We start from the raw sequence: 14,120 nt of genomic DNA, 5'->3' as shown, positions 1-14,120 counted from the left end.
AAGGTACAATTGAATGGATTTTAGTATATTCACAAGTCTGTACAACCATCCCCACTATCCAGTTCTATTTCTTTATTTTTTTTTTCCATTTTCAGTTGGCCAATTAACTTTTTTTTTTTTTTTTTTTTTTTTAGTAGAGACGGGGTCTGGCTCTTGCTCAGGTTGGTCTTGAACTCCTGAGCTCAAACGATCCACCCACCTCGGCCTCCCAGAGAGCTAGGATTACCCACTATCCAGTTCTAGAACCTTTCATAACTCCCTAAAGAAATTCCATATGAATCAGCTATAACTCCTCAACCTCCCATCCCCGCTGCCCCAGGTAGCCACTGTCTCCTTTCTGTCTCTATGGATTTGCCTCTTCTGTGAATTTCATATAAATGGAATCAGACCATCTTTGGCCTCTTGTGACCGTTTCATTCATTTAACATAATGTTTTCAAGGTTCGTCCATCTTGTAGCACCTATCAGTACAATACTTTATTTCTATTTAAAAAAATTTTTTAGGCCAGGCGAGGTGGCTCATGCCTGTAATCCTAGCACTCTGGGAGGCCGAGACGGATCATTTGAGCTCAGTTCAAGACCTCAAGACCAGCTTGAGAAAGAGCAAGACCCTGTCTCTACTAAAAAAATAGAAGGAAATCAGCTGGACAACTAAAAAAAAAGTATATATATATATATATATATATATCAGCCGCGCATGGTGGCACATGCCTGTAGTCCCAGCTACTTGGGAGGCTGAGGCAGGAGGATTGCTTGAGCCCAGGAGTTTGAGGTTGCTGTGAGCTAGGCTGACGCCACGGCACTCTAGCCTGGGCAACAGAGTGAGACTTTGTCTCAAAAAAACAAAAAAAAATTTTTTTTTAAACAGACTTAATTTTTTAGAACAGTTTTAGCTTCATAGCAAAACTGAGCGGGAGTACAGGAGTCCCACACCTCGCTCCCCAGCACATGCACAGCCTCGCCCACTACCGACTTCCCACACCAGAGGGGTGGCGGCGGATGAACCCACACTGACTCATCGCCATCACTAAGTCCATAGCTTGCATTAGGGTTCACTCTTGGTGTTGCACACCCTATGGGTCTGGACGACCATACGGTGACACATGTCCACCATCGCGGGATCATTCGGAATAGTTTCACTGTCCTCACGTGCTCTGTGCTCTACCTATCCACTCCTCCTGCCCCCTTATCCTAGGAACCTTTCCTAAAGTGTCACCCAGCAGGAAGCCTTTCAGACTGGCTGCCCTCACTTAGTAATATGAATTTAAGGTTCTTCCATGTCTTCTCATGGCTTGATAGTTCTTTTTTTTTTAATCACTGATGAATATTCCATTGTCTGGGTGTCCCACAGTTTCTCTCTCTTCATCCCTTTATATGACAGAATACTGTTCCATTATATGGATGTACCACATTCTATCCTTTCATCTGTTGATGGACATTGGGGTTGTTTCCATCTCCAGGGTTCTGGGGCATTGGAACTTCTGGTTCTCTCCAGCAAAGGGGTTCCAGCCCCTCCCTCCAGTACAGGACAAGGGCAGCCTTGTGGGGGGTTGCTGGGCTCTAGGAACCACCTGGGCTGCTGCTGAAGGGGTGTGTGTGCTTTCTGTTTTTAAATAAATTCATAGAGCCTTATAACCACACTCAGAAAATGTGGGAAATTGAGAAGGAATATCACCCAAAAAAAGTTCCACTTCCCTGTCCTATTTTACTTTTATTTTTTATTTATTTAATTTTATTTTTTTTGAGACAGAGTCTCCCTCTGTTGCCCAGGCTAGAGTGCCATGGCATCAGCCCAGCTCACAGCAACCTCAAACTCCTGGGCTCAAGCGATCCTTCTGCCTCAGCCTCCTGAGTAGCTGGGACTACAGGCCTGCACCACCATACCTGGCTAATTTTTTTCTATCTATATTTTTAGTTGGCCAATTAATTTCTTTCTATTTTAGTAGAGACAGGGTCTCGCTCTTGCTCAGGCTGGTTTTGAACTCCTGACCTTGAGCGATCCTGCCACCTCGGACTCCCAGAGTGCTAGGATTACAGGCGTGAGCCACCATGCCCGGCCCTATTTTACTTTTAAATTGAAAAATATAACATCTATTGGGGAAGATGGAAATGTTTATTATCTAATTGTGGTGATGGTTTCACCAATGTCAAAACTCATCACATCGCACTGTTTAAATATACGCAGTCTATTGCACTTCAATTATACCTCAATACAGTTGTAAAAAATAAAAAAATAACCAGTCATTGGGTTTTTTTAATTATAAAAGATAGACACTTTCATTGTGGAGAAGTAAGAAAAGCATAATGATGAGGAAAATAAACGTCCCCCTCTGCTCGGAGACAGCTATGGAGTCCCTGGTGGCGCGGCCTCCACCTGCTGCACCTGAGGCAGCCTTGGGGCCAGCCAGCCTCCAGCTTCTGCGGCCAAACTCAGGTCCCCATCTGATGCCAGATCCAGCCAGTGGGCACAGCAGTGTCAACTTGGCGCTCTGCCCTCCTCATTAAGTCTCCTCAGACTCCTGGATCCTTGTTACCTCCCTGGCCAGTCTCTTCTCAGTCTCTCTGCCTCTACCTCCCTTCTAGTCCAGCCTCTGTCCTTTCCCCACCAGCCTCCTACAGGCAGTGGGAGAGTCTCCAGCCCTGTGGCTACAAATACCAGCTATTCACTGGTGACACTCTGGTTTCTCTCTGTGGTCTTGATTGCTCCTCAGTGCAGCAGACTCACCCCTGTACACCTGACCCCTCCCTATGGATGAGCCATGGGCACCTGAAGCTTTATGTGGGTGCTCCTGCTTGTCCACAGCAATCAGCAACCCACAGTTAGCCCGTAGCTGCCCCTCACTCATTCCCTGCCCTCTCTCCATCTGCAAGGCCCCGAGCTCTACTTCTAGAATGGTCCTCAAATCCAACCCCTTCTCTCGGCTGCCTTGCTTCTACCCTACTCTGGGTCACCAACACCCGCGGCCTAGACAGCTGCCACAGCCCCTGCATGCTCCCCTGCTCCTGCCTCTTATGCCCAACCCCAGATCCCAGCGAGGCACCCACTGCCTCCTACACTGCCCAATACAGCAGGCACCATGGCTATTTACATTCATTAAAATTAAATTAAACTAAAAATTCACCTCTTCAGTTGCCCCAGCCACATTGTAGGCACTTGGTAATCCCATGGGGCAGCTCGTGGCCACTGTATTAGTCAGTGCAGATTATAGAACATGTCCACAATACTAGAAAGTTCTATCAGACAGTGTAGGCTTTGGCTTTTCCATTTAGAATGCGTTTAGAATAAGACCCAAGCTTCTTATAGGCCTACAGGGCCCTGCCTTACCTCTGATCTCATTTCCTGCCACCCACACTGTTCCTCAAACACATCTACCACTTTGAAGTTTCCTTGTCCTTTGTCTACCTGTTCCTTGTCCTCAGGACCAGCTCAGGTGTCACCCCAGCCCCCCCAATACATGGCATACGCACCTCTGCAGTGGCCTGGCTCTGACTGCCTTATCATTTCCTCCCCGACAGTGCGTCTCTCTCCCCCTGCTGCACACTCTATGGGCCACACAGGCCTGGCTCCTCCTTCCACCAGTGCTGGCTGAGCACCTTGCACTTGCACCTTGCAGCACCTGGGGGCATGAGGAAACCAGACAAACAGGTCTGTGTCCTTGCACAGGTTAGATCTAGCTGGGACAGACCCCACTGGGGGATACAGAGTGTGATGTCTGTCTGGACTCTGTCCCTCCTCACAGCCCCGGTGTGGGGGTGGAGGATAAGACGCTCTGTGGGCGTGGACCAGAGGCCTGCGTGGGAGCACTTTCAGGGCAGTGCCGAGGATGGAGGAGTGCCCTTGGGGCCAGAAGAGGCTGTCCCCTGGGGGAAAAAGCCACTATCTGGATGTGTTCTTGTGCCCAACAACAAGCCGCTTGTTATGCGAAGAGAACAGAGCCTGCAAACCCAAACTAAATAGCTTCAGAGTTTCTGAAGAGTTTGCTTACAGATAAAATATTGAAGGCAGGGCTGAGTTGGGCCTGTGAACCAGAGAAAGGGACATATCACCGATAGGTGCAGCACCCCTCCAAAGTATCTCCCTTTCCAGGCCCTTTCTGATGGTACTTTGGGCCCTGATGAGCCCCCAACTCCCCCCTGAAAACTAAGGGGCCCGGTCAGCAAGGGCAAAAAGCAGTTTGTGCTTTTAGGATTCTTCCTGCTGATGGCCAGGGAACGTGGCGCTGGAGGCCTGGGCAGGTTGCTGGGAGAAGCTAAGGTTGACCATGACCCTGTAAAGTCGGCATTCATTGTGCCCATCTTATTCTTATTCATTTATTTATTTCTGAGACAGGGTCTTGCTCTGTCACCCAGGCTACAGTGCAGTGGTGTGATCATGGCTCACTGCCGCCTCAAACTCCAGGGCTCGATGGATCCTCCTGACTCAGCCTCCTGAGTCACTGGGACTACAAGTGCCACCACACATGGCTAATTTTTTAATTTTTTGTACAGATGGGGTCTCACTCTTGCTCAAGCTGGCCTCGAACTTCTGAGCTCAAGCAACCCTCCTGCCCCAGCCTCCCAAAGTGCTAGGATCATAGGCGTAAGCCACCATGCCTGGCCTTTTATACTCATTTTAAAGAAAAGGCGACTTTAGATGAGAGCTCTGCTCATAATCACACTGCTGGGAATCCAGCCCCTTTCTGCCCCACTGCCCCAAAGTTAGGGTACCATTTGCATCTGTTTTCCTTCTGCAGAACGGGCTATTTACAGCCTGTCTGGCAGGGAAGACTTGCTGGGCTGGAAACAAGACGGCAGGAGGTTGCAGAGGCCTCCAGAGGGCGGCAGTGAGCTGTGCAGCGCCCACCCTGTCTTGCCGCCGGGCGTCAGGGTTTTCCGCAGCACCAACAACATTCCCCCAGGGCAGCAACATTAACTGGCGATCTCAGAACGAACCCCACATGCCCTCTATAGGGTGTTATGCTTGTCCCATCTGGGCGCTTTACACATGGTACTCACAACATTTTACAGATGGGGACAAAACCGAGGCTCACAAGTTTTAAATTGGTGAATTGTATGATAGTTGAATTGAGTCTCAATAAAGCTGTTATTTTACAAAATAAAAACAGGTCAGGCATGGTGGCTCACCCTGTAATCCCAGCACTTTAGGAGACTGAGGCAGAAGGCTTAACTGAGGCCAGGAGTTCAAGACCAGCCTGGGCAACATAGTGAGACCCTCATCATAGGCTGCACAGCTGGGAATAGGGAGACCTGAATCCAAGACAGGCTGGTCTGGCCACCAGCCCTACGATCTGCCCCTTCAGACTGGACATGGGGGCATCCTCTCTGGATGGCCCAGGAACTGGGGGTAGGGAATGACAATCCTTGACATGCACGCAGGGACAACAGCCCTGGCAGGTGGATGTTCTGGTCCTCATGTCAATGCCCAGGAGGCCAAGGCAGAGAGGAAGAGGTGGTCAGGACTCAGCCCCAGTTCTTCTGTTGACAAATCCTGTTTCCCTTTCCCCTCACCCGGCAGCAGGCTGGTTTGGGTATTTTCATTTTTCGCCCGTTGGACTCTCTACACAGTGCTCTCTGCTATGTGTCTCAGATCTCCGGGCTTCCGAGAGAAAGATAAAAGATTTTGTTTCACTACCTGCTGTGGGTTGTCCAGCCTTTCGCCCGTCCGGTGGGTCACAGTGAAGGCTGGCAACCCCCTCAGAGGGACACTAACACGGGGAGTTCTGAGTCACGCAGTCCCTGGAAAAGCTGCACTGGGTTGGCAGCTCAAGAGAGGCCAGGGGACAAACATATGGCTCAGGATGCAGGAAGGGAGGTGCGGGTGTTGAGTGACCTGGAGAAATGCCTACTCGTGCGGTGTCTCTGTGACAGTCCCGCGTGGCAGTTGTCGCTGCAGCACCGCCAGGGAACAACGCCGTCGGGGCCGCTGGCACACGGGCTGCTGGCGCCGGTGACCCACCCGGCCCTCCCCGCCGGCCGCGCCCAGCGTTCCCAGCTCCGGCGCGCGGAGGCCAGGAGCCGGTGTCCCTGCCGGCAGCGCGGCCCCCCGGACCCCTGCGTGCGGGAGGTCTGAGCCCGCGGGCCGGTGTCCGCTCTACGGCCGACCCCGCTGCGAGTCGGACAGTCGGGCTCGCGGCCGTCGGGGGCCTCAGTTTCCGCAAGAGCACAGGGCGGAGGGGGGCAGCGGCTTGGCGGGGAGCGGCCTCCCGGGACCCCCGCCCGGCGCCTGCGGCCCCTTTAAGAAGCCCGCCCGGCTCCGGCAGAGTCGCCGCGGCCACCGCCCCCGGCCCTCCCCTTCCTGCGGCGCCGGCGCGGGCGGCGGGCGAGCGCGGGCGGCGGGCGGGGCGCGGGGCGCGGGGCGCGGCGCGGGGCCCGAGGGAGCAGCGCGCGGGCCGCAGCCCCGGGCCGGCAGCGGCGGTGCCGAGCGGAGCGGCGCGCGCGGCCGCGGCCCGCACACAATAGCGGCGCGCGCAGCCCGCCCGCCCTGCGCGCCCCGCCCCTGCGCGCGCCCGCGCCGCCCCGCCCCGCGCCCCGCGCCGCCTCACCTGCCGCCCGGGAGGGGGCGGGCATTGTTCGCCGCCGCCGCCGCCGCCGCCGTGCGGGCCATGGGGGCCGCCGGGCGCCCCGGGCCGGGCCTGGCCAGGCCGCCGCGCCGCCGCTGAGGCGGGCCCCGCGCAGCCCGCGTCGCAGGTGAGGCCGCCGCGCCATGGTGGACCCGGTGGGCTTCGCGGAGGCGTGGAGGGCGCAGTTCCCGGACTCGGAGCCTCCGCGCATGGAGCTGCGCTCCGTGGGCGACATCGAGCAGGAGCTGGAGCGCTGCAAGGCCTCCATCCGGCGCCTGGAGCAGGAGGTGAACCAGGAGCGCTTCCGCATGATCTACCTGCAGACGCTGCTGGCCAAGGAGAAGAAGAGCTACGACCGGCAGCGCTGGGGCTTCCGGCGCGCCGCGCGCCCCCCCGACGGCGCCGCAGAGCCCCGCGCGCCCGCCCCGCGCCCGCCGCCCGCGCCCGCCGACGGCGCCGACCCGCCGCCCGCCGAGGAGCCGGAGGCCCGGCCCGACGGAGAGGGCTCTCCCGGCAAGGCCAGGCCCGCGGCCGCCCGCAGGCCCGGAGCCGCCGCGCCGGCGGAGCGCGACGACCGGGGCCCCCCGGGCAGCGTGGCGGCGCTCAGGTCCAACTTCGAGAGGGTCCGCAAGGGCCAGGCCCAGCCCGGCGCGGCGGACGCCGAGAAGCCCTTCTACGTGAACGTCGAGTTTCACCACGAGCGCGGCCTGGTGAAGGTCAACGACAAAGAGGTGTCGGACCGGATCAGCTCCCTGGGCACGCAGGCCATGCAGATGGAGCGCAGGAAGGCCCAGCAGGGCGCCGCGCCCGGCCCGGGGGACGCGCCCAGGCCCGCTTACCGGGGGCGCGCCTCGGAGAGCAGCTGCGGCCTCGACGGCGACTACGAAGACGCCGAGTTGAACCCCCGCTTCCTGAAGGACAACCTGGTCCACGCCAACGGCGGCGGCAGACCCCCTTGGCCGCCCCTGGAGTACCAGCCCTACCAGAGCATCTACGTCGGGGGCATGATGGGGGAAGCGGAGGGCAAGGGCCCCCTCCTGCGCAGCCAGAGCACCTCGGAGCAGGAGAAGCGCCTCACCTGGCCCCGCAGGTCCTACTCCCCCCGGAGCTTTGAGGACTGCGGAGGCGGCTACACCCCGGACTGCAGCTCCAACGAGAACCTCACCTCCAGCGAGGAGGACTTCTCCTCCGGCCAGTCCAGCCGCGTGTCCCCAAGCCCCACCACCTACCGCATGTTCCGGGACAAGAGCCGCTCCCCCTCCCAGAACTCACAGCAGTCCTTCGACAGCAGCAGCCCCCCCACGCCGCAGTGCCATAAGCGGCACCGGCACTGCCAGGTTGTCGTGTCCGAGGCCACCATCGTGGGCGTCCGCAAGACCGGGCAGATCTGGCCCAGCGACGGGGAGGGCACCTTCCATGGAGACGCAGGTGGGTACCTCGGGCCACCTTGCCTGGGCTCACCTGCCCAGGTTTCTTTATGGGAAATCATAAAGGGTGGGGATATGAAAGGGGAAGTTGCGGACAGGGGCATGGGTACTCTTTGGAGTGATTTTCAAGTGCTGTTGTGGTTCAGGCTGATCCTGCGCCTGGACAAACTCCATCCCCTCTTTCCTCCCGAATGCAGATTCTCAGTATTTGGAATGGGATTGGGGTGGGCGTGGGGCTGTGGAGAATGGGAGGTGGCGTGTTCCTCTGGTCCTAGAGAGCTATGCTTGTGAGAAAGTACAACTGTGAGTTAGGAGAAAGATGTCCTGGGCAGTCATCTTGCCCTGTGATGTCTCCACGCTAAGCAGTAAGGATGGTGTAAGCCGGAGTCATCTCTGCCACCTAGATCGGCTGCTTTTAGGAGAGACTAATCTGTGTCTTGGGCATTCCCCACCACCCCACCGTTCCTGTCCTGGGGAAACTCAAGGTGTGCTAGCTGCTTCCAGGCTGTAGAAGAGTCAGGCTCTCTTGCTAGCTAGCAGCCCAGAACACAAGTCACAGCAGGTGAAAATAGGAGTTAGAAGGAAGTGAGATGGCAGGCAGTTACTGACTCAGTGAGCCATGGAGAATCAACTGGGTGAAGATTTTATCCAGAGCCGAAGCAGAGCCACACTGGTTCTGAGTTCCCTGGCTTTGAAGGGAGACTTGCACCCTCATTACTCAACCCACGGGCTCCTATGTGCATATTAACCCAGCCCGGTTTGGGTTTGCTGGGCCTCCGGTGTGCTCCTGCCTCGACTTCCCAAGGATGAGTACCCAAAGATGCTTATTTGGGGCTCCCAATCTGTGATCAGGCCCCGGCCCTAGGATTAAACCTATGAGATTGTACACGTAATTTCTGTGTTGTATATAAATAGCATTAGGTGTTTGGGGTGATGGGACTAGGTTTTGAGATCCAGGCACAGTTTGTGACAGGTAAGGAAAGAGTGGGCAGGGGTGGGGTTTGGGTGGGCCAGGGTGTGTGAGGCTGTCAGGAATCTCTTGGAGTCCTGGCCCCTGTTGGGCTGATCTGGTTTTCAGCTCCGTTGATTTTTCTTTTTCTGCTGATGAAGTTGCATGTGCTTCGTTTGTCAAAATCCTCTTAAAACAAGGGAGGCTATTTTTGGCTCTGTTGAGCTGCCTTTTAGTGACCAGCATTCTGTCCTGTTTGTGTTAGGTACTTCAGTTGCTGATCTTCTATTTGCAGCTGGGGTTGGGTTGGCTCAGCCCTGCAGCCTGGCCCAACTATGTTCCCTAAGTCCCTTGTGGGGGCGGAAGACTATAGTATTTAGAAGCCTGCTTTGCAGGCACAGCAGCTAGTTCTAGGGCTGGAGGACCACCAGCCTTGTGCATCCAGCCTTCGGCTGGACGAGGCAGCTTGAACTGGCCCTCAGCACCATGGTGTGGGAGAATGTTATTGATGAGGAATCAAATGAAAGGTTTTCACGGAGACCTGCGATCTGAAACGATATTCTCTTGCCGGTGGGGGATTCTGGGCTTCCAGAAAGTGGGGCCCAGCTTCCTACAACTCCTACTGATGTGGCCATGTTGCCCACCATGTCCCCAGACCCTGAACGCTGTGACCCAGGTCACAGCAGGTGCAGATAGGACCTGGAAGGCAGCGAGCCGGAGCCTGGAGCCGCACAGGGCAGCTTCCCAGGAGATGCCAGGAGTTACTCTTACCACTTGGACCTGCTTGCAAGACTTTCCGAATCCTTCTCCCAACGACCTAAAGGTTCCATGTTCTCTTTCCCATGAGATTTTGTTTTTTCCCTAAGACATTTTTGATAATTAAGGTTATTTAAATGTGATCTAAAAGAAATTACATTTTTTCCTTCAGACAGTTTTTTTAAAGACATGATCACTTTTTTAGAGCACTTTTAGGTTCACAGGAAAATTGAGTAGAAAACACAGAGATTTCTCATACACCCGCCACCCCCACACTCGCACGGCCACCACAGGGGCACATTTGTGACAGCCGATGAACCTGCATTGGCACATCGTTGTCACCCAAAGTCCATAGTTTGCATTCCGGTTCACTGTTGCTGTTGTACAGTCCCTGGGTTTGGATCCTGTTAGGGTTTTAAACTCCAGGTTGTTTTAGCCCTGGGAGCCTTTATGCTCTGGGCGCGGCAGCCTCCCCTGACGTTGGACCACACGTGGCTGGCGGGGAAAGGAGGGATCCCGAGCTGGCTCTGCCATCTGTCTCTGGCAGACTGTTTACTGATGTGCTTGAGATGGCTGTGGAGCCGCTGGCCTGAAAAGGAACAATGAGGACAGTCACAGGGGGTTGAGGGGGTGGATGTCACCCTAATGCTCTGCACAGCAGACCTGGCGGCCTGGATCCAATAACTTCAGAACCAGTCCGTTTGGATGTGTGGGGTGTCCTGCTTCTGAGTCGTGGGGCACAGGTGTTTAAGGGAAGGAGCTGAAACCCTCACATGCCACTCTGTGCCAGGTGTGGTGACAGGGTGCTTCATGCAGGGTCCCTCATGGGCTGCCCTCTTACAGGTAAAGACAGGACCAGAAGTGACAGAGCTGTGATTCTGGGTCCCTCTCTGGAATGTGGTGGCCCTTCCCACTACCCCACATTGCTGCATTGGCCCAGGGAGCCTTCCAGCTCCCTGCACCCAGGGCTCGCTGGTGGGGTAGTGGCAGGCGGCTGTGAGCCCTGCTGTTTGCAAGCCCTCCCCTTTGCGCCATGCACACCCCTGGGAAGGAGAGAGTGTGGTCTTTGCCACCTGGGAGCTACAAGTTAATGGGAGAGAAGAGACACATGTATGTATTCAGAGGGGAATGAGATCAGGGAAGCTTCTGGAAGCGGCAGGACCAGAGAAGGCCCTTGACCCATTAGCAGAAGTCCAAGGGCAAAGGATTGGGGGAGCCAGGGAGCAATGTCAGCCAAAGCTCGGGGGCACTCCCCTCTGCTTTGTGACCCTGGACTGGTTGCTTTTTTTTTAATGGTAAAATACACGTAATATTTCCCATTTTAACCATTTTTAAGCATACAGTTCTGTGGCATTGAGTACATTCACAGAGTGGTGCAACCATAATCACCATCAATCTCTGAACCTTTCATCTTCCCAGACTGAAACTCTGTACTCATTAAACAGTAACCCCCAGTCCCCTACCCCCAGCCCCTGGCAGCCACCATTCTACTTCCCATCTCTGAATTTGACTATTTTAGGTACCTCACATAAATGGAATCCCACAGTATTTGTCTTTTTGTGATTGGTTTATTTCGCTGAGTGTCATGTCTTCAAGGCACCTGGATGATTTTTGGAGGCAGGCATCGCTAGTTCATTTGTGGGTCTCCCTGGAGCCTGGCTCCGAGCCTTGCGCACAGCACACACGGGAAGACCCCTTCCTCAGTTTTTTTTCACAGCCTGCGGGGTTGGGGTTGGAAAATTGTGCTGGTCATTGGGAAGTGACTTATCAGCTCTGCCTAATTTTATCCCTGTACTTTAACTCTCCTTTCGGAGTACTCTAGCGAGCCCTTTCAGGAGACAGAAGGCCAAACACCCAAGGTCCTTTTCCTCTTTTGTTTTTTTTTTAAAGTACCTTATGGCAATAGCCGTTTATTATTTCTCACGGTTCTCTAGTTGGCTAGGCAGTTCTGATCTGGGATGACGTGGCCGGCACCGGGTGGCCTAGGATAGCCTCGCATTGTGTGATCGCAGGCCGATTGGTCTTGGGGAGGGGGTCTCCTGTATGTCCCCCACTTGGCTTGAGGTCAGTCATTGCATCATTTTTCGTTCTTTTTTAAAGTTATTTTTAATCGACACATGATAATTATACATATTTATGGGGACGCAGTGTGATATTTAGATACATACATGCAGTGTGTAATGATCAGAGCGGGGTATTTTAGCATATCCATCACCGCAAACGTTCATCATTTCTTTGTGTTAGGGTCTGAGGAGCTCTTGTTCCCAGCATGCGGCCCTGTGTGTCCCTCAACCCTTCTGCAGGTGTCAGCGGTGAGACGGCCCCTCAGATCTTTGTTTCTTTGTGGACTCTCACGTGAGCGGCTGCCCTGTGTTTTCACATTTTTTACTAGTATTAACATTAAGCAGCTTAATTTGCCCTTTGGAGTCTGGATGTGTTGGCGCCAGAATGACCACTGCTTTGTTTTCCCCTGGGGTGATTGACTGGACTGGCAGCCAGTTTGAGTGAGTAACTGGGCAGTGAAAGGTCACCCAGGCCCCGCGCTGGCTCCGTTGTCATCTCTTTAGACCAGAGCCCTAGAATGAGCGCCTGTACGGGAACAGAGGCAGAGCGGGCAGATCTGGGTGGAGCCTGAGACCTCTGAAGTCATCAGTGGGGTGGAAATGGAGTCTAGATCACATGTCATGAGGATTCCCTGGTTCAGGAAGGTTGTCTTGTTTGGGAACAGAATGGGGCATCCTGGAACGTTTCACTGCAGAAGGAGCTGGGGGTGGTGGTGATTCGGGTGGGTCCAGGGGGCACCTGCCTACCCACAGCTCCCTTTTGCTTCATTTGTTGCTTCTGGCTTTAGTAGCCATCTCCCTTCCTTGGTTGGGAGTCTGTGGCCAGGAGGGCCTGTGTATGTGACCGCCACCCTCACCAGGACAGAGAGTCCAGGCAAGTGGCAAACTCTTGCCCTCTTGGGCGAGGACACGGTGGCGCAAGAGGCCCCAGGCTGCATCTTGCCCCCGTGGTTGACAGGGTTCTACGTCCAGAGCGGATAAGCGGGCTTCTCGGAGCGGCTGAGGCTGCTGCTTTCTGGATCCAGGCTCAGTGAGGGGTGGTGGATTAAACGAACTGAACCCCACAGGAGTTCTTGACCCTGGCTGGAATGCAGCTGCTGTGGCTCAAGTAGGGATTTTTCCCTTTGAAAAATGTAGTTATTTTAATTAAAATACATTATTCACAAAACATAGGTTGCTGTTTTTGTAGTGATAAATATATATATAAGTGTACCATTTATCCATTTTTAAATGTACAGTTCAGTGGCTTTGACTACATTGCATTGTTGTGCAACCATCAGGACTGTCAATTTCTATAGTTTTTCATCTGCTCAAACCAAAACTCCGTACCCATCAAACTAACGCCCCATTTGCCCTCACCCCCAGGCAGCCACTACCATTCTGCTTTTGTCTCCATGAATTTGCCTATTCTAGGATTTCATATGGGTGGAATCATACAATATTTGTCTTCTTTTGTCTGGCTTATTTCACTCAATTAGGGTTTGTGGGATTTTTTAAATCTTTTTTTAGACAGGATCTCACTCTGTTGCCTGGGCTAGAGTGCAGTGGCATCATCATAGCTGTTGCAACTTCGAACTCCTGGACTCAGGTGATCCTCCTGCCTCAGCTTCCCGAGTAACTGGGACTGCAGGAGCATACACCACCACACTTGGCTAATTTTTCTTTTTTCTTTTTTTTGAGACAGAGTCTCACTTTGTTGCCCAGGCTAGAGTGAGTGCCGTGGCGTCAGCCTAGCTCACAGCAACCTCAAACTCCTGGGCTCGAGCAATCCTCCTGCCTCAGCCTCCTGAGTAGCTGGGACTACAGGCATGCGCCACCATGCCCGGCTAATTTTTTCTATATATATTAGTTAGCCAATTAATTTCTTTCTATTTATAGTAGAGATGGGGTCTTGATCTTGCTCAGGCTGGTTTAGAACTCCTGACCTTGAGCAATCCACCTGCCCTGGCCTCCCAGAGTGCTAGGATTACAGCTGTGAGCCACCGTGGCTGGCCAAATTTTTCTATTTTTTTGTAGCGACTGGGTCTTGCTCTTGCTCAGGCTGGTCTCAACCTCCTGGCCTCAAGCAATTCTCCCTGCTGGGATTACAGCCCTGAGCCTCCACACCCAGCCTCAAGTAAGACCTTGAAGTTCCCTGGAGCAGCACTCTCATTCTTAACTCCCCATCTCTGATCTTTAACTGATGTCGACTCTTTAGGAAAACACCTGTTAGTAATGGTGGTATTTCCTTGGCTTTCATGCCCACAGTTTGAAGTGTCCCAGTGCATTCATTTGCTGACCCTGACGCTGAGGCGTCCAATGCTTCATATGCTGACACATCACTGTCCCCATCCAAAAAATTAGGGATTGGCCCGGGTCGTTCCTGA

The 14,120-nt window shown here is 54.1% G+C and overlaps 1 protein-coding gene across 1 annotated transcript in view; it reads left to right on the top strand.

The window, feature by feature from the left end:
• Positions 1-6,569: 6,569 nt before the first annotated feature.
• The window catches only part of BCR (BCR activator of RhoGEF and GTPase), a 110,111-nt gene continuing 102,560 nt past the window's right edge, over positions 6,570-14,120 (top strand). The window contains exon 1 of the mRNA XM_012749288.3: positions 6,570-7,987. Within this exon, the coding sequence (XP_012604742.3) occupies positions 6,703-7,987 (1,285 nt within the window). The 5' untranslated portion in view covers positions 6,570-6,702. The remainder of the gene's footprint in view (positions 7,988-14,120) is intronic.

This window comes from Microcebus murinus, chromosome 22 (genome assembly GCF_040939455.1).
Source record: "Microcebus murinus isolate Inina chromosome 22, M.murinus_Inina_mat1.0, whole genome shotgun sequence".
Lineage (NCBI taxonomy): Eukaryota > Metazoa > Chordata > Mammalia > Primates > Cheirogaleidae > Microcebus > Microcebus murinus.
This window is presented reverse-complemented; position numbering and strand designations above follow the sequence as displayed.